The sequence below is a fragment of the Syngnathus floridae genome, chromosome 5, assembly GCF_059516105.1.
Source record: "Syngnathus floridae isolate MCC-2025c chromosome 5, RoL_Sflo_1.0, whole genome shotgun sequence".
Lineage (NCBI taxonomy): Eukaryota > Metazoa > Chordata > Actinopteri > Syngnathiformes > Syngnathidae > Syngnathus > Syngnathus floridae.
Window position 1 is genome coordinate 1,690,325 of NC_142417.1, and position 21,100 is coordinate 1,711,424.

The window sequence follows — 21,100 nt, forward strand, 5'->3', positions numbered from 1 at the left end:
CATGAATAATCATCGGGGAGCTGCAGTGACACAGCACAAGAAAGAGATTTGGAGATCAGCACATGTAGAGCGCCACCACAAGCTCTGTGATCAGAGCTAGCGTTTTTGCCGTCGCTGGGCGACAAGCCACTTCATAATATAACACGTCAATAAGATGTACAGTTTGCCCTGTAAGGTCCCTTCAAATGGACGCTAATGACTCTTTTCTTAAACTGTGAAAATTAGAATCATTGGGAAGTTGTTGCAGCATCGAATTCAGAGTGCTCGCTCGCTGAATACGCGTCGCGTCCGACCATGCTAATTAGACCACAGAGCAAGGGATGTTTAAACATGCATGATACACAAAGAGCCTCACTAGCCGGCACCAGCTTTTCAGGGAGAAGGAGCCTAATGGTAGAAGTCAAAACAGGGCCATTCATTTGCTCCGCTGAGCCCAAGTGTGTTCTTGGCTCACAGTCGGGGGGCCATGGCGAAAGCCAGAAGGGTCCATTTGTGGAGGCAAAATGTCACTGTGTCACTTTGCAAGCATCCCTCTCGGGTGACTTCCATTTTTCAGTTTCTTCCTTCACTATGTTTTAAAGCCACGTTGCACTTGTCCATTATAGAATCGCACACTGGTTTATCCATTTTAAGACTTTTTTTTAGCCTCTTGTCTGGCCATGGCTGTTTGCTGGTATGTTCATAAAACAACCCGGGTCAGCCCAAATGATCTCGGCCAGCTTCTTTAAGCGTAGATGAATTGCAATTAATAATCAAGCACATCGTACTGCAATTTGAGCTATAGACTAGAAACAACCTTAATCCTGTGACTTCCTCATTTGTGTCTCATGTATATGCCTGTTTACGTTGCAACCGGAGCGTGCTCGGTGGCTGGCGTGTCAGCGCTCCATCACGAAACCAAACATTGTGAGTGTGCTCTCGGCCCGGCAAAACGGTTTATAAGGCGGTAAACACGTGTGTGGACCTGCCAAGATAATGAATAGGCGAAGCAGCTCATGCATACTAATGTTATGTTGCAAGCAGTTTTGTTGACAAGTGCTAATACTTCTTTCATACCGCCATCAAAAGCAGCTAACACAACAGCCATTACTCGGCAGCAATCCAAGCAAGACATGATGGATTGTGACCTTAATATAGGTTAGCCGAGTTTTGAAAGTTAAACAACCTGCAATAAATCATGGAATTATTACAATGTGCTCTAATTGGTTAAGGACTGTTTATTTCCTAAAGAGGTAGGAAAAATGGAGTTTCTCCACTTTTTAATTTGCAAAGTGCATTTTCATTACAAATGGCAGTTTAATGTTAGCCTCCTTTGTCATGCAAAATGCTCAACACACTGGCAATCTATTAATTGGACACAAAACGCAGCGCCAGCGTAAATCCTCCATTCCTCTCTCTCACGGCGTTGGTTGTACCCCTCGAGCTCCACCCTTCGCCCCTCAGGTGGTAAGTGGCGCTAACATCTATCAGGCCCAGAAATCAGCGAGACAACTCAAACATTGGATCCCGCTCGGTGCCAGTCCTTGTACGCTGATGAAAGCGCAACCAAATAAGCTCAAAATAAACATGTCGGCCTATTGTGCGCTCCATGCCAGCAGCCTATTAAAAATAGTAAATATGAGGGACATGCTCGGCAATTATGCCGGCCCCCCTGTTGAGTTTGGATTTGAGCTCATCTTCGTTGCATCCTGCATCATTTATCGAGAGGACCGTGTCGCTAAGGCTACTCCACCCCCCCCTCATTTTAAAGACAATGCGCCTTACTTTACATTCCATGTAAAAATGTCCTGCCCACCTGTATTTTCTGCAGCCAAACATTGCGCAATCATTTCTCATTATTTGATAGCCAACATCTAAAGACACGCTGCCCTATTTTCACTTGTTTAACATGCTTACACACATTGAAAGCTTCATAGCCCACAAATGATGTTTCTGTCCCACTTAGTGTACCCAAAAATGTCATCATTGAATATTCAAATATGCATATTACATCTTTTTTTGACCCACCGACGACGGGACAGCGACCTACTACTTAAGAAGAACGACACTGCATAATAACATCCGTGGTAAAACAAATGATTGCGTAGAAAATGACCGTACGGTGTCATATTAAAAATCGACATCTGCTTTAAAAAGATGCCAATGTTGAAAAGGGACACCGGAGTGGCGTCCGCCTCCCTTGTGGCAACATCACAAGACATTGCCAGCTGCCTCTGACAGGGTGCCATGCAGACAAGTCACCGTGCTGTCCTGTGTTCCCAAGACCAGTCAACACACACACACAGAGTGTAACCCCTCGAGGCCGTCACTCACCAGTCACTCTTGGATGCTTCCTAGACCAATCAAGCGCCGTCTCCCGAGACACCGTGTCACACATTTAAGGATGCATGACAAAGTGCTGTTTAATTTCCCAGTGGCCGCTGTCTGCAGCCTGCTCTTAAACGTATGTATGTACACACGTAAAATAAAACAAAAGTGTCCATATGCCAAGAGATATGTCAAAGCGCGTCAGGTGAGCTGCAAATGTCTCGAGGCCATTTACAGCTGGTCATGGTAATTAGGGAAAAGCTCAATCGTTTTATGAGGAATATGTTGATTTTATTTTGGGTCGTAACCACTCTGTCCGAAATCTATGAAGGAGAGAAGCCAAGAAAAATATTCTGCCTGTACCTGCAGCAGGCCAGGCTAAATCTCGTTGAGCTAGTTTTAAAATAGACAAATTATTAATGGCAGGAGTTTGTTTTTTAAAACAGCAATAAAATACAAAGTGATGCTGTTTTAAGAAATTGTGATGCATAAAGTTTTGTAAAATACCAAATACTTCATATAGATAGATGAAATACGTGCGCGCTGCTAAGAGGGTCGTGTTTACGTAATACGTCGTTGACAATTGGATCGGGGGAGGAGGGATGTTAAAGCTTGGAGCTTTGGAGTGCACAACACACTTAAAATGTGACAATGAAGACGGGATAATGTTCACAAAGCGGCGTACGTTCATGAATTATGCACCTTCCGTCACGTTTGTGTTGGGTATAGCGCAGACACACAACGTGTTGGGGGAAACAAATCTCTTTCTTGCCCGTGATCTTTATTGTTACTTTGGATTTTGACAAAGCCTTCGCTTAGGAAATACATAAATACCTCTGTCTATTTAATTTATGTGAGCTGAGTTGGCAAATATTCAATTTAGCCGAATTTATAATCTCAGTTTGCTATTCAATTTGGATTTATTGTGGTAATGGAGTAATCCTTATTGATAGAAGAGACTCTTTTGATTTGTCGAGGATTTCCCAAATTCCATGGATGACATCCTGAAGTGGAAATGCAGGTTTGGAGGTCTTTTATTTCCACAAGAAGCAGAAAATTGCAAACCTTGTTGAACCTTGTCACTCTAGAGTCGATGTGATGAGCTCCTAAATAATATTTCAATTTTTATCCATGCTCCTTTTACTCTTCTCCCTTAATAGCCTGTATAAGCCTGTACACTCCATCAAGTACAATGAGATACTTCCTGCCACTCTTAACGTGATTGATCCTCAATATTCCTAATTAGACCGAAGGGTGAAAAGTTGAAATGCTTCACAGCTATGTCTTCCCACAACAGGAGTCATCACCTCTTAGTGATCCCAGTTACTTGTCTTTATCTTCCCTCATTTCTCCCTCTGTGCATGGCTTGACCTTGCCACATCATCCCTTCAGCGCTGGATCCACATCCAAGGGTGGGGGGGAGGAGGTGGCGGTAGGGGGGGTCAGTCGTAGCTCAGGTATGCGACAGACAAAGGCGAGCTAGTGTGTGAGTGAAGCCTCTGTGACGACATCTTTTCATCGCCAGACACCCGTGGATAAAACACTGGTGGTTTGAAAGTGAAATTACCTGCAGCCTCAAGCCCTGGCTTGAGATAGGCCTGTCATCAAGTGTCACTCGCTTAGGAAAAACAATTGGCTAAAATCAGGATAGCGAAGAAAATAGGGGTAGTTGAACTCTTCGAGTGGGTTCATCTTTCTGTTTGCCATCTCAAAGCTACCTTTACAACCCTGCACTATTTTCCAAGTGGTAACTTTGTTGCCCCTTTCATGTGGAGTACCCCAAGGGTCAATTCTTGCTCCTTTACTTTTTTTCCCCACGTCCGCTCCAGCCCGCCGATTACCCCGAACAGAATAAGCGGTCGAAAATAGATGAGGGCGCCGGTAGACATATGCAAAAGAAGAATTTTCCAAAATGTGCGGAGGAGCGAATTCAGTTTGACAGCAGAGTCGGTCTTTTGACACGCTTCACACCCGGCCAAAATCCTTACCCTGAGGATTTATACATCTTAATAGGCGTCCCTTCCAGTGCCCTGGATGAGATGTCAGAATTGATGGCATGCACACTTTTATTACCTGGTGTGGTGTGTGTAATTAGGTTAAATAGATGGGGTTGGACACGCATGGTAAAGGCTACATTTCTCACCCCGGCTGGATTTATTGGCCACGCTCCACTCTTCTTGCTCCGCTCTAATGCACTCATTTGCATGGGGACACATGTAGCTGATGTGTGTGTTACCGTTACGTCGAGCGCTGAGCACAATGACCGGGGCCCGGCTTATGAATAGCTCGGTTCAGTGGCTGGCGACGGCCCGGCCCGAGCCGAGCCGCCAACTGCCTATTAGCTATGATATGAAAGCTGCCTGGCAAGTGTTGGATTGATACTTGACATGTCGAACAAAGCTCATTGTCATTGTAATTGCCATACGTTTAGTGGTAATTTCACGGCCGTCCATATTGCAAACGTGATAGGGCTGCCTGTTCCTTACATCTTCAGTAACAGCTGTCTGTTCAACCCGGGTATCCAGCCGCCTTTTCTCGAGTTCAACCTTCTTAGAAATAACGACTTCATAATGACTGTAATCACTTCAAATGTCATTACCACGCGTTATACCATCGCTACAATTAAACGGCATTTTCTGGCCAACCGTAACACAGTTTTTTTATCCTCCAGATGTCCAATCGTGCGTAAATGACAGATGATATAATAGCGGAGGACGATATGTGTTGACCTATTCACTGAGGAGCCTTTCCAAAGAATCACTTCATACCGGCTACTCTGTCATTTTGCTGGAGGGTCCATCCCATCTGTCTAAAGACACGCTGATAATGAAGTGTATGTGATGAAGCAAGTTGTGATAATGAGGCTACCAATAATAGCAGCCCAAGAGCTGCTATAGCCAATGTTCAGACCCTCCCTGACCTTCACTGATTGTCAACAGAGTACACGGTACTCTCTTCTCTGTGATGTACATTTGTATGTGTACATCTTCCGATTATTTTTTCCATAGCTCCCATTTGAAGACAACAGCACATGTTCACTTTCTCTCTGTGAAGTAACCCCACCCACCCAACATCCTCCCTCTGCTCTGGGTTGGGAGACACCATGGAGGGTGTCTGCAGAAGACAAGGCCCATTGACAGGCTCGAGTGGCAGTAACTTATTGTCCATTGATGGAGTGTGACAAATCATGTGGGAACGCAGGGATGCGTGGCAGCCAGAGCCTGGCTCCTTAGTGTGTGAGCGTGCCTGCATCCCAGAGTAGAAACGTGTGAGTATGCCCGCATGTGCTTGTGCCTATTTTTTTTTTTGGGTTCTATGTATGTGTGTGTTTGTGCGTGACGTCTCAGTGTGGGGCAGGCGGGCATAGCCGGGACCCTTCACAGCTCATTTAGCCCCAATGGGGCCACCTGGGTGGTGAGGGAGCTCAGCGGGTCGGCCCCGGCTCTGTGGAGCCCCCGCTGACAGCCTCCTAATATAGGGGCGCCATCTACCTATTAATCAACACAGCCTCGCTGACAAATCACCACAACTATGACCTAATGAGAGTGGGGAGAGAGGAGTGAAGGAAGGGAAGGAGGCAGGCACATAATGGAGGAGGCGTTGATGGAAGTGGAAGGTCCGTTAGTGCGGAGGTTACCAATGGACACGGAGAGCACAGGATTCATGAAAAGGAAATGAAAGAAATGGGACTGCATCACTGCGACTGGTGGGAAGGGCCAAAGAGGAATGCTCGCAAAAGTTGTCAACACTGGCTGGTCACTCGGGTCCTTTAAAACAATGGCTGTCTGATTGTGTAGCTCACCTTAATGCAAAAGTCACACTGAGCTGATCAGGTCATCGCTAATAATATACCAGAATAGCTCACGGTTAAGTCTAGTCTTACAATCCTAATTTGCCTAATTGCCTGGTCAAGCTGGGACATAAGAAGGTCACAATAATAATATAATATAATATAATATAATATAATATAATATAATATAATATAATATAATATAATATAATATAATATAATATAATATAAAATAATATAATAAATATAACATAATAGAATTAATATAATAAAATATAAGACCACAGAATCTTGTGTAAAATGCAAAGGCATCTTCACAAACTGATAATTTGATATATTGAAAAGAAGCGCAATGCAATGTTGCTAACAGACAGCCGCGCAAACATAATTATTCTGTCGGCAGCAATTAGCCAGCAAGTGTGTTCAAGAGTACACCCAAGCTTTTTTTTTTTGCGGACGCTCTGGAGCAAATGAGATGTTAGAGAACGATGAGTTTAAAAGCAAGCAACAGTGATGTATGTCTGCTTGTCTGGTTCCCACCCTGAGGTGAGCCAGCATCTAATCTCTCCACTACTAGTTTCAGGTCCAAATCACATTAGCTGGGATCAGAGGTGAAACTGGAGCTTTTCAACAGCAGCCTGTTCTCACTAATGAACCCCCATGGCCATCCACTGCATATTACAGCCACACTGAGTGACGGCAAGAAAGTTTTGCAATAATCATTATGTAACTGGGCAACGCCTGGCTTTCCTGTGCCCTGACATTTCAAACATTCGATCGTAATATCTTGATGTTTCTCTATTGGGAATATGTTTTGAATTGCCCTACTGTGTATGATTGATGGTTTTCTGAGGCCAAGCAATCTACTTTCTAGTAATTATGGACTATACAATGTGATATTACAGTCACGGGCCCCACTTTATTATGAACATGAAACAGCTTGTAATTTATCAAGCAATCTTATTGCAAAAGAAAATCCTATTTCAACAAGTCAAAAGGAGCTTGTGAAGCCCAATTATGACAAAAAATGAGATTTTTCTTTTTTAAATCGTGTTGTTGATGTTGCAAGACTGAGATTTTAAGGTTCAACGGCATCTTGGGGGCTTACCCGCAAAACAATTTGTTTCTGAAAAAAATATCTTCAATCAACCTTTATTAAAGCTAGCTCATAGTCACCCACTTAAACCCCAGTCAACAAGTACATGCAAACTTTGCCGAGTGTTTCCGTTTTAATTAATCAAGTCTTTGAGTTCAAAGAATGATTTTTCCACATTCAATTAATATGCAGCCGGCCACCAAACACTGGAGTGAATATTCAAAAGCACCCTCTTCCTATTGACGCATATCCTCCCGTGAGATCTATGTGATAAACTAAGCCCAGGCCTGTCCGTGCCATCGACCAGCGCAGGATGGAAGGCCCAAAGAGAAGATGCACAACTGCATGTTCCTCCCATCCATTACCTTCTTAAGGTAACAGCGGCGTTTGTGTCACAGAAAATCGCACACCTTCATAAGTCATCCTAATCCTAACTGTCCGAGATGTCTTCCCTCACATTTAATGACCCAAAATGTGAAAACTTAAGTCACCGGCAACCTCATTCAAATTTTGTCACATTTGTCTCTGAGCTTGCTGAGAACGACAGAGTGGACATGTTTGGTTAATGTTAATTAACATTTTTTTGAGCTCATGGTGGACCTTCACTTAACATGTTCATTCAACCGAAATGTTATCACAACAATGATGCAATCACAGTATCAATCGAAACAATCTGATTAGTTTTGTAACTCTTCTCGTGTATTATATCGTATTAGATTTTATTGGGATATGAAATCCCTTGTCGGCAGGTGAGCATTTTCTGCAGACATACGTTTCTAATATATTCACACACGTTTGACAAAACTGCAACAGTTTGGCCACCAAAACTAGCTCATTACTTGTTCCCGGTTGATATAAATGTTAATGAGTCCGAATCAACAGATTATACAAAATTACAGCCGATCTGTCGTCTGATACAGTGTAATGGCAGACAATTACGTTATCAGCCCTCTCGGGAGCTGCAGCTGCGTGCTACGTGATGCTGTCTGAATGTAAAGAGATCGCAAGGGTGAATTTGTGACAATGACACGAGCGCTCTGTTGCGTTGCCTTTGTGTGTAGTCGATTATCCCGTGTGCTTTTATTTACTCCGAGTTAATATGTGCCACAAAACTAATTGCCATAAAATAGAGTTGAAACCTTGAAGGTGAAGCTAAACTAATTGTTAGCTTATTTGAAAAGTCTCGGCCTTGTCATTTCTATTGACAACAAGCCACTCAAATGCTAATATCACTTCACCGCTCAACCTTTTGACAATGTGTAACTATCGAGAGAAGACGACCGATGTGCTTTGACATTTAATGTTGCCGATCGCAGGCCCGGCATGTAAAGCAGTCAGCCTTTCCCTGCCTTCTTTACGACCCACACCTCGCCGCGACATTAATGTCACTGATGTGCCGAGTTCTCTCCGACACTTCAGTGTGCAAATTCAAATCCGCTATGAAAAGCTCTTGACACGCCGTGTACTTTGCACACAGCGCACCTTATGGACCCACTTTATGCCTCGTTTTCTCGCTGCGTGCTCATCAATGGTGATGTCACGTTGCTCAAAGAGCTACACAATGCTTGTACGCAGCATCGCCCGAGGTTTGTTGCGAGCGTGTTTTCCTGAGCTGACAACACGCCATCAAATCCTTACAAGGTGAAGCTCAACTTAAAATGTCTTTTCACCGCCTCGCTTATCTCTGTCACACTGCTGTTGGCGGCAAAGAAAGGGAACGAAAGAATGCGCGAGAGGGAGCGTTGTGACTTTGTTATTATAAGCAAAGCGCGGCGAAAGTCGAGATGTGATAGAATCTGCAGATTAGGATGGAGCAGAACAATAAATTATGCAAAGTGTTTGAAAACACGTACAGCTATAATTAAGTGGCATTTGATATTAAATAAGGTGACAGCGAGGTTTTATTTATCTCCTTAACCCTTTAAAACCGCCATTAGCTTGGCGGAAAATTAACCGTTTGAAATATTGTGAGAATGAGGCCCTGATCTGATACACAATAGCATTGACACACACACACACGCACACAACAAGGTGAGATCAATGTCTGAATGGACTAATCAGTACAGTGCAGGCCCACACAAACCACAGGAGCCCACTGCTAATAATGTCATTATGAAAGGAGGCTAACTACAGCCACATATACAATAGATGCTTCACCCAATTATTGACCCTCGTTTCACATCAATATTTGACCACTTAGAGCTATTTTCAACCAACATACTGAGAACAGCATTGCAGTCATGCATTGGCGCCACTAAGATGATTTTTTCCTTGGGTTGGGCAAAGATATCTCTTGGGGGCTACAAACATTTATTTTAACAAACCCCCCAAACTCATCAAGCTGATAAACATTTAGTCTTCGAGGGGACTAAATGCATAAAAAAATACCCCAAAGTGAATTATCTGGCTCTTAACGATGATTCGATAATTAAAACAAAAGCCAGATTCATTCGCTAATTGATTAGTTGTCAATGAATCAATTCAGACACCTCTATGCCCGAGTACACTCCGAAAGTAAAGTTCAACATTGTGCAATATGCAATATATTCATAGTGGCTATGGAAATATGTGGCGAGCTTTGAACAGAAGTTTTGCCGGATCAATGTTCGAGAGCGAGGCCTTTGTCTGAGAGCAAGTCGCAGTTTCTCAGCCCTCAGCGCTCCTTAGTAGATTTGACACTTCATATATGCACAAATAACAAAGGCAAGGTGCTGAATAAGTAATATGCTATTTCCTGGTAGAACACTGGGGTGAAATCACAATGAACATTTTTTCTCCCCTCTGTACACGGTTCAGTGGGGAGATTGTACGAGTGCTTGTTCTCACTGTTTGTGCTTGTATAGTGTGCGCGGAGGGCAAAAATCTCAAAAGTTAGACTGTTTATCTGTATCATCTTTGTTCATTAATTCATGCCTGATATTTTATGCATTTGGTGACAAAGTTTAAAGGAGTAGACCCAAATGCAGACACGCGCGACACGGGGGGAGATAAGATGTTAAAGGGAGCTCTAATTAACTGTCTCCAAAATAGTTTGGGGACCTGCAGATCTTGTGCAAACACAAGATTGTTGGACTGGAGGGTTGAAGGCACGTGTTGAGTGCATGGAAAGGCAACAACCACAAAAAGTTTTCATTTGAGAAACTTTGAAATGTTTTTATTCTTGTCTAGTTTTGAATTCTACGGGGGAGGTTGCGTTTATATTACGTTCGGGCCGCTGTGGATTAAACGGGACGGTCAAATAAATGGATCCTGAAAAATCTGAGTCATCATGCAGATAAGAAACCTTAGAGGCAAACGTATATAAAAAAAAAAATGTCTATAAATTAACTCATTCACTACCATTGACGGCTAGAGATGTCAAATAGCCATTTGAGTGAAATAACTGTCTGACTATTTACACACACACAGTATGTGGAAAGCAAGGGGCCAAGGTGTTTTCACTTCCTCCTTTTCGACGACAACAAGCGCCCTCCCCCATTTTTCCCCCCCTCCCCTCCCCTCCCAGAGCTATATTTGATAGAGCTCATCCACAGAGCCATAGCCAGCCCATTCGAGGAGCATATCAAAGTGTGTCCAATCGCCGAGCGCTCACAGTCACACAGGGGTGGACAAGCAACCTAATGATGTCTGAAATACCGCCGCAACTGCCTTGATGCGCTGCGATAATTGCTACCCTCCCGTCCGCAGCACAAACACATGTGGAATGGGTCGACAAACACATTAATATGGAAATGTCTACATTAATTTGCAGCATGGTCTAAATTATTCAGTAATTAAGCCCCTGCAAATTTACACAAACTTCCCTCTGGATGACTGGGGAGAATAGACAAGGAGCTGCAAGCATGCAGACCGAGCGAGCGAGCGAGGGCTTTGAATTGTGTGCTCATAATACACATGACACTAAATAATAGACTGGAATCTCGCATGTGAAATTTGGAGGCGCCGTACACGCGCAGCAATTCAAATATGCACTAATTTCCCTCCGAATTAGGAATTTGTTACATTATTTATAATTGTTAGCTGCCTGTGTTGAGGCGTCTAGCTTCTTAACAATCCTCCACATCACCATCGGATACCAAAATCCATTCATGTCATCCGTCGGGTTACAGGGATGTTGGAGAATGAACAAAACCTCATAGATGCAAGTGCTTTTACATTTGAAAACAAATTCCATCCAGGTGTAATAACTCTAAAGCAAATATAGAATAACTGGAAATTATACTTAAAAAAATGTCCAATCTTTTACCACTTGGTTGACAATAAAGATGCAATTTGAAAAAAAAACGGCCAACTGGAATTTGGTTTCCCAATGAATGTCATTGCTAATGTTCTTATGTCAAAATGACTGATGTCATTAAGACGAGAAAATGAATTCCTATTTTAATGTAAATACCTATCCAAGTCCTATTCCTCTAGATTTCCACAAACCCAAACTTTCCAATATTATTTACATCTCATCTCATTTCATCCGGTTTGATATTTGAAATGATCTTTGACAAGTCAATACTGTCTGTCACCAAAGGTTTACAGTCACGACAACAGAAAAGTCCAAATCTGACTTAGTTCAGATGATCAAACCCAAGAATATTTCTTTTTCTTTTAACCCTCCTTGGAAATAGATTTGCCGGTGAAGCCGCAGACTGTTGTCCATGTCGATTGGCTCCGTGTCTCGTCGCTTTTGAGCGGCCATCAGTTTGCATTGGAGAAGGATCCCAGGTGGGCTCTAATGCTGAGTGGCATCGGTGCATGGATATACTGTAGACCTGACAGTGACTTGATCTGACAATACAATGGATCAGTGCACTGGCTACTAAGTCAGAAGGTAGAGCATAATCCCTTCTGTCAAGTCTCTGTCTCGTCAATATTCAAATCCAGCCGGCTGTCCAATGGCTGTCACTTACAATCTGCCTCCGTCTCATAGCTTGGCACAGGCGCAGATCTAAATTGAATTAGATGTTTGCTCTCCAATAGAAATCCAGTCAAAGAGGTGTTCCTTTACCCTTTATTGTGAACTTGTCGTTGAGTCCAAAGTGAACTGGAATCCGGTTTACAGAATCCATTTACAAACAAAAGCTAATTGTTTTACTTGATGGCGTTTCATCCTTCTGCTCGTTTTTTGGTGAATTGATATCTGAGAAAATCAGGAGCTTTCTCTTTGAATTCTTTTATTGTAAGGTCGCGCAGATATAGATATCAAAACAACCTTGCATAAATTATAGGACTAATGCCAAATAAGCAATTAAAGGTGAGGCGAGGCGGTTGTATTTATTTCATACACAACTCAATGTGCTTCACAAAACCAAAAGCGCAACACCTAAACACATTCACTAATCAAATTTAAAAACATTCAAAGGCAAAGCATAGACAACAAAAGTAGCTTACTAAAAAAAATACCAAAAGAACATACATTGACAGCATTTCAATGCATTTACTAATAAAATATTTAAAGTAGAGAAAAGTGGCTTTAATATTTTCCTCCGGGTCGTCGTGGCGCTTTCCATGTCATAGCTAGTTTGCTAACTTTTGTTGTAGTGCTAGAAATGGGCCAAGTAGTTAAGCCAAAAATCGGAAAAACTGCTAGACAAAACAAACGTGACCAAACTGCATCATAACTAAGTATGATTCGGTTCGACACGTCACGCAACTTTCTATCCCGCCCAAGTGGATGCATGTAAAAGACTATCGAGGTCCCAACCTTTGGGACCTCACGGTTGGCTATTCTGTCAACTCCAACTCGTCCCCAGCCATGATTTATTCCCATGCGCTCCACTTTTGGACACCTGGGTGCAAAAGTGCACAGCGGGCCGCGACTACTCTTCAATGTTGCCTGTGGAAGTGTTACACCAAAGGCCAAGTGCAAGAGCGTGAAATGAGATAGTATGGACTTAACACGGTCACGCTCAGCCTGAAGAAGATGCACACACGCGGGCTCAACTGCACAAGTCATTGTAACACCTACTCTGTGAACTTTCCACTAAAATTAGTTGCTCGTATTTGTCACGCTCCCGTTGGGTTGTTAAAATTCATTAATGGTGGATTAAGCTTTGCCTGACCAGACTGGAACTACGAGTAGGAAAATTCTATATACATGCTGGGAGTGACTGAAAGACACGCCATACCTTTTAAGACCCAGATTACAAGTTCCATTAAGGACGAATTTGTTTCTATATATGAAGTGTGTCAGGGAAAAGACTTGTATCACGATTCGATTTCAGAAGAAGTAATTTTGTTGTCCAAAAAGGACTCTACCACTAATTGGCATAATTGTCCGGCCTTGGTTTGTCTTCTTCTGAGTATCATTTTCGTTTTTAAATAGAAATACTTGTCAAATTAATCCGTCACGCTCATCCCAAACTGTAACCCTAAATGAGATGTTTAACGTCGTGACCACCAGTTAAAATATCCATTTGCTAAAAGTAACCCAAGGCAAGGGTTAAAAATGTGAGAAAAAGGACATTTAATCATATTGTGTCTCGCTCTCAGTGGCTTGCTTTCGCCTCGTCCTACCGCCGTGACACATGCCGCCCTGGCATGCGTGGAAAAGCCTGTGACCTTTGGAAAGTTTAGCACTTTAAATATTTAGGCTTGGGTTATGATGGATCTTCCAGGCCCTGTGGCAATGTGCGAAGCCTCTGATTAGGGCTGCTGTCAGAGTCATTTAGCCCCGTGTCTGGCTGTCGCTAGCGCTCTCTGTTTGACAGGCCAGCCTTTTATACAAACAGCCACCCCGGTGGCAGTCGGGCAGGGCATCCAGCTCAGCGCAAACATATCCAAGTCACATTGGTCGAAATGGAGAAGTCCCTCCGAGGCTTGTGACAGCTGCAGGGGGAAACCGCTGGCTGCCGCCTCTCTTGATCGTTCAAGCGCTTTGTCTTCTCGCTCGCTCAGTTTACCGACATACTTTTTTGTCTGTTCTGTTTTTAGACTGCTTTCGTTTTGAAGCATTGTCTCTTGGAGTTGCTGGATTTCAACGTTGACCATAATTTATCGTAGGACATTTCCAATGATTCTTTGGCACAAAACTTGTTAGCACAAAGACGTCCTGGGAAGTAAAAATGGTCTCATTTCTTTCATAGCACTTTCTTTTCTGCTTCTATGTTGTGAAATGATTAAAGTTGTGCATTATTTTCTGTTTATTCTCATTTTATCTCAGTTAAGGACATCACGTCCAATGATTAGCTCAAATCAACCTCAGTGTGGCGTGATGGCATTGTCATGGTGACACACTGCAGGACGTGTGTGTGGCAGCATATTCCTCACACTCAATCTCCCATGACATCAATTCCGTAAAAAAATCGAGACTTAATATGTGTGTCCTATTCTGTATTCAGAGGAATCGCCAAGTCAGCAGCTCTGGTATTAATGCATGAAAAATGAGGAGAGCCCCTAAGAATTAGAGAGTGAGACTCTCCTTATTAAGATGTAAATTCCAGCGGGAAACTTTGGCAAATGAAGTCAACTTTAGTCTGTTTATGCATTTCTAACAGCCTCCGTTGTGTTGTACTTGTTGAAATTCGATACACTGGTCAATGTACCTATTTTCTGATTATTTTTCTCTCCGTTTCAGTCCACAAGCCATACTTAAGGGAACAATTTACACTTTGGGCAACATTATCTTGCGACAGTGTACATGGCAACTATCATGGTAATTCACTCTGTATCTGTGGGTGCCGTTTCTTTTTTCTCGCTCCCCACCTTTGCCTCTCGCTCATTTCAAATTTGCACTTAACACCCTCCTGGGGAAAGGCTTCTCATTCATCAACAGTGTTTGTCCCGGTGACAAGCAGGGCGCCTCCTGCATATCAATATCAGCTAAGACAATGCTGAGCCTGTAACCTTCAGCTAAATGTCATTCTGCTTAATCCTATTTGAAAATTAAACATTGAAAAAGCTATAGCCTACCTTCTTGTCTTCCTTCCACTCCAGCTCACTCCTTTCTGTGCTCCAACGAACCTCTGCTATCTTTCTACTTTTTGTTCTTTTATTTGTGAATATATTTTTTAACCACATTTTTCCAGCCTGTCATGCCTTTCCTCCCCTTAGCATCCTTTCAGTTTTGTCTCCATTTGTTTCCTCTGAAAAAAAAAAAAAAAAAACAGAAGAGGAATTAGAGCCACTTGTTCAGGGAGGAGACGAAACATATCGTAAATTTACATAAACAGACCCTCCCCCTTTACAGGTGGCAATTACAACCGTGACAGTGGCAAGGAGAATGCCTCTTATGGCGGCAGAGGCTGAGTCTACCGCTCAAGTGTTTTGCATGTGCGTGATGTCGTCGCGTACGGGGTCACCCCTTCCTCCCTCGCGCACGATATCAAACATGTTTGAAGACGCAATGAGGAATGGGAGAAGGAGGCAGGGCGGGATAAAAGGAGACGGTGAGATTGCAATGAAAATGCAATCATTTGCAGACAGCCCAGCATAATTCCGCCGCTGTGGATGGAGCGCCGTGCGGAAGCTCAAAGGCACCCAATATGGATTTGATTGACCGCACTCACCAGTCAAGTGACTCCATTGAACTACAACGAGTAGATTACCAGCAACATGACTAGTTGAAGCCCCTCCACCCTTTATGGATATGGAAATGTGTTGGAGAAGCTGTACAGGCACTTACAGGACTAAACAGCAAAGCAAGAACACACACCAATGACAAGCCAACTTTAGCTCCTCCCCTTTCAGAGATCTTCAAACCCCGTCGTACTTCCACGATATCCATCACTGCTCACTTTCAACAGCAAAATTCTTGAAGAGCCCTTCTCATGTCTCTGCAAGGAAGTGCAAATACTAATAGAAATGAATCCTCTGTTTCTTTTGATCATGAACACTTAGACCTACTAGTCTACTGTACCTTAATGTTAACATGTCATGTTGATATTAGAAGAGCTAAAAATAGCTGTCATAAAAACTGCAGCCTCCCTTTCTAATATATAGGAATGCTCATTTGTGGAGTCCTTCAAACCTGGAGGTCATAAGATGTCCCGGCTGGCCATAACCCTTCGCACCCCCTCATCTTTATGATTCCAGGTGGGAGATGCGGGAAGGTGCTGAGCTGGAAGACGAGGAGAAAATGATGGTTGAGGAACTCCAAAGAGCCTATTTTGTTTGCCACTGCGACGCGGGACTGCAGGAGTCTCGTGAAGCAGATGAAACGACGGCTGAGGGGACCCAAGGGGGACCGCAAGCATCCGATAAAAGCGCTGCCCAATAACAGTCCGAGCAGTTGGAATTTTTATCGTGTTGTAAATGTTTAGTTGTAATACGCACTTGCGGCTCTCAAGGTATTAGAGTGTGTGTTGTGTCATGCTGGTGTCGGCTCGTACAGTACATTTTGCTTCAGACTAAATGTGTCGCTTCTTCTTCTCACATTTCATCTTTTTGGAGCACATCCGTTCTGGGAAATGGAGAAGGCACATTTGTTTGCCCGGGACAAGATGGGACTGTGTGATCATTGGAGATTTTTATTATTTTAGGCAACTTGTGTAAAGATGTTGGCGTCAGCATACTTTTTTCTTGCTTTCTGTAAAAAAAATAACAGCGATGATGTTTGTTTTGATTGCAGCCCGTTCCAAAATCTACCTCACGCTATAATGTCTGTCAGTATTGTGCAACCCTAGAAGTATTTTTCATGTAATGAGATTGCTAAATGTAAAACACATTTGACATATTTTTCATACATGGGTGCCAGTGAGAAAGAAAGTAATAGAAATAAAGTGTAATTTCATTAGAAAACCTATTTTTGTCACTTGTAGTCATTAAGCCGACGTCAGCAATAATTTGCAATGTTTTTTGGCTATGTACTCTCTTTTTTTTATTTTTCTAAAAGGTTTTAACGAATGGTTAAAACCCAAATCATGAAAAAAAATGCAATTCCACTGTCTTGTATGTTCAAATTAGCAGATTCGTGTTTTTTTTTAATTTTTTTTTTAAAGGGTTCTGTTCAATTCCCATGTCAGAAAGCCAGCATTCTCTTCCAAAGATGAATGCATGGCTTCTCATGCAAATGAAGCAACACTACAAATACCAAACCACTTAAACGATACAAAAGACAATAAAATGTTCAGCAAGTCAATTCTGTCTCTTGCAGCACACGAGCAAAAACGCCAACAACAGCAGCATTAATCTTTGCAAATGTACGGTTATTAACATAAAAAAAACCTTTTAGCTTGGTGATGCAATGTTTGAGTTGCTTAACTGTTCTTTTAAGATAACTGCTTCCTCCTATGTACTTCTTCTTTATCACTTGCCCTGGAATAAACCCAGTCTTTGTTCCCCACTGTTTCATTTGCAGACAGATGCTTGGTTCAGCTGACACCTGTCAATATGATCCACAACAATTTGTTACAAAGAATGGCGAATACATTGAATATTCTATTATACCAGACTCATCTGGGGATTATTAGGCCTGTGTAAACATTTCATATTATCATAAACCACCACAGATTATTGAGGCTGGTCCCCATTTCTGTTTGTGTAGAATATTCACAAAAATGCACACTTATCACATAGAGAGAATAGATTAGAAGTTGAAAAATAATAATGAAAGAGATTTTTTTTATTATTTGGTTTAATCAGTACTTCTTGACTGAATAAAGTTGAGGAAACTCAACAGCCGCAGTTTGAGCATCTGTGCCGCTGTCCCTTTAAGAATCATTCGGCTTCCACTCCGTTGCCCCGGTAACCCGGAAGCCTCCACGCGCATCTGTTTGGGAGTACTTCCTGTTTGGGAGACTGTCCAGGAAGCAGCAGTGTCGTGTCGCATGTTTTCAACGCGTGAGTCAAAACATCAGCAATATGCTTGTTTTTTTTCTGTCCCACTAGTTTACTTTTCAAAGCATATAGAGCGAAAAGCAAGACTTAGTCGTGACTCGCCTCCTTTGCAGTGGCTCCACATGAAGGCGGGGTACACTCTCAACTGGCTTCTTTTAAATGGGGGTGATCATGGGGTCAAAGAATAAACAAACATTTGCAGCCTTTTGTTAATTTTTGCAGCATTAACGTTGTGCAAAGTGGAGCTAGCACAAGTGGAAATAGTAGTCATGAACAAAAACGTGTATTTTCCGTTTTATTTATTACCAATCATCTTTGGAAGCCACTGAGAGTGTGGTGTTGTATTATTAGCACTGTCACATCTGTTTTATCAAATAGAAGCGTGCATTGCAACAAAGAGATCCTTATTATTCTTATTTGTAATCTGTCACAGGGGACACCTGGGTGATTTTCCAGACCTGATCCGATGCTGAGTGCTGCTAAACCAGCGGTGTGCATCTTGTTGATCACCATGGCCCAGGTGGCCGGCCAGGAGGATGGAGAGAAAACCACAGCGCTCAAAGGTGATCGTGCACAAACATCGGTTGCTGTAGCTCGGTGACAAGGCGTGCATTTGGCCGCCGGGTCTGCAATTGGGATTATAGTCAATTTAACCCACCTCTTAATACTTCAACTATCACATTCCTAATACTGAAACTATGACAATATTCCAAAATACGACAACACAGCACACAACTGTGCCACATACGTGTGGAGAATTTCACAATAAGTATATTGAATAACAAAGTATTTCAATAAAAGTCCTGTTGATTAATCTGTCTTTAAGAATCTGACACGACCTTCTGTTCCTTCTCAGACTTGCTGTCAAGAATTGATTTAGATGAACTGATGAAGAAAGATGAGCCCCCTTTCGCATTCCCCAAAACCCTGGAGGACTTTGAATATGCCTTCAATGAACGTAAGTCGTCCACATTTAAAGTCATATTTACAGTGAAACAGCAGTCTGATGATGTCATCAACCACTATGGTATTTTATTTGTTATATATTTTGTGAAATCAACAAGAAAGCATTCTATAAATGAGCTTAATTTTTGAGTCTTTTTAGAATTCACTCGGTTGCTCTTAGCATTCCGCTCCTGCATCTTGGTCCCGCTGTTCTCTGTCAGTATCTCTGTTTGCTGTCTGTCTGGCTGGCTGGCTGGCGGAGTGCGGGACATGTTATATACTCACCGGCCCGTCAGAAACCTACTCAGCCTTGCCTTCCGCCTGCCAGATCATTTGCATAATCTCACTGTGCCTAAGAACAGAGATGGAGAGGAACATCGCCATCCGCCACGCCCCCTTTAGCGCCGTTCCCCTCTCTCAGTTCCCGGCTTGCTGTCCCATGAAGAGATGAACACTATTTCCTCACCTTTATGCCTTCACTGGCCTTTTCTTGATTGTTCTTTTTCCTCATATCCGCTCCCATCCATCCATGCACACACAAACTCTTTTTTTTTTTTTTTCTTTTTTGAAGGAGGTCCTCCACAGTTACCGCCGGACTACCTCGACCCCAGACAGGTGGAACAAAAATGTTAATTTGACCACGTAATGACGCGAATGCCGACAATAGTTTGCAGGTGTCTTAATCACTGAAGATGATGGCTTCATTTCACGAGCCCTCCGGTTTTTCCATTACTGGAAATCCAAGGTTATGTACACCTAATTAAGCGGCCAAATTGAGAACAGAATGCTAATTATGACAGAAAAAGAGGAGAAAAGTTGAGAAAATCGTATTCCTCTGAGACGATGGGTTGGGGGAGGCGGCGGTGGTGCTGCACATGCCCTCACGTAGGCACACACACACACACACACACACACACACACACACACACACACACACACACACACACACACACACACACACACACACACATTTTTTCTATTGTAGGATTTCATTACAGCTCCTTGTGCTTCTCTTAGGCGGTGCTGTTTAGATCCTCTCTTCTCCATGAATGCATAATTGATTTTCTTCAAGGTACTTTATCCTAACTTCGCAACCCTCGTCTCTTCTTCCTCACAGGCACAAGTCTGTTTTTAATGCAACAACGAGATGACAAACCACGATTAGGATTAGGCGGCGTTGTTGAACAACTAACTGCTGGTGCGACTCGCTCTGCATTTGCTCCGTAATGTTTATCCCGGCGAAAATGGTGGCAATTTAGCAGCCGATGAGAGGGAGCTTATATATTTGTTTTCCGCAATAAAGTACGAGGGCCCTCTGGCTATTTGGGTTACATATGCATACTTTTTTAGTGGTTCAGCTTGTACAACTTTTGCACTCATAAAGGTCAAAATTAAATTTAGCAATGCTTACTCTTTTATTGCGTTGCTGTGGCAGGCAAGGAGACTCTCAAGCGATATAAAAGCAAAAGAGTGAATTTGTACGGGGGGGCTGTCTGTCTTGTTCATATTAAATAAATGTGTATGTTTTACTTAAATGAATGATTAGCGATAACCATTGTGTTCCAAACCCCTGACTGTCATTCACCTCTGGCTCTCATAGACGGTCAACTCCGACACACCAAGACAGGAGAAGCGTTTATCTTCAACGCGAGAGAGGATCTCCACCGCTGGAACCAAAAACGTTACGAAGCTCTCGGAGAGGTAAGCAGTCATTTGTGGATTTTTTAAGGTCGTTTACAAGCTAGCCCTGGTCATGTCACCATGTTTTATAAAGTAGCCATTTCAAAGGACTTTTGCTGCGGTCAGACCGAAACTGAGCATCACGGTTTGCGCATGATTCGATTATATACTAACATTACATTCAGTTATGCTATTTAATGTATACTTCAACTTCATTCAAAATGGCTTGCATGCCTAAAGTACCCCAACTAATGTACAGTGAGTTTAATATTGCATTACAATAATGAGACATCTATATTTATATATATATTTTTTTTCCAATTGAGTCTTCCCACACATCTTTAATTGTTTTGTGCATTCTTTGAAGTTCAAAGCGAAAGGATGGAGGCGTTTGTGGAATTACGTTTTTTTTTTTTTTTAAACCATTCACAGGTTATAAAGCGGCTCCTTTGAGAGTCAGCCTTCTGTGAAGGATTCTCTACCTCCCCTTTTGTCTGCTCATCTCGGAGTATCTA

At 42.6% G+C, this 21,100-nt stretch overlaps 2 protein-coding genes across 3 annotated transcripts in view; both read left to right on the forward strand.

Annotated features, from left to right (window-relative positions):
• The window catches only part of kiaa0825 (KIAA0825 ortholog), a 74,582-nt gene extending 57,658 nt beyond the window's left edge, over positions 1-16,924 (forward strand). The window contains exon 23 of one of the 2 annotated variants that reach the window (XM_088375497.1): positions 16,218-16,924. In XM_088375497.1, the coding sequence (XP_088231623.1) occupies positions 16,218-16,401 (184 nt within the window). In that variant the 3' untranslated portion in view covers positions 16,402-16,924. Of the gene's footprint in view, positions 1-14,117; positions 14,241-16,217 lie in introns of those variants that run through there. The other variant, XM_088375499.1, reaches the window with a different exon arrangement.
• A 950-nt stretch (positions 16,925-17,874) lies between these two features.
• The window catches only part of arb2a (ARB2 cotranscriptional regulator A), a 91,478-nt gene continuing 88,252 nt past the window's right edge, over positions 17,875-21,100 (forward strand). The window contains exons 1-4 of the mRNA XM_088376773.1: positions 17,875-17,963; positions 18,394-18,523; positions 18,817-18,918; positions 20,506-20,606. Coding sequence (XP_088232899.1) covers positions 18,427-18,523; positions 18,817-18,918; positions 20,506-20,606 — 300 coding nt within the window. The 5' untranslated portion in view covers positions 17,875-17,963; positions 18,394-18,426. The remainder of the gene's footprint in view (positions 17,964-18,393; positions 18,524-18,816; positions 18,919-20,505; positions 20,607-21,100) is intronic.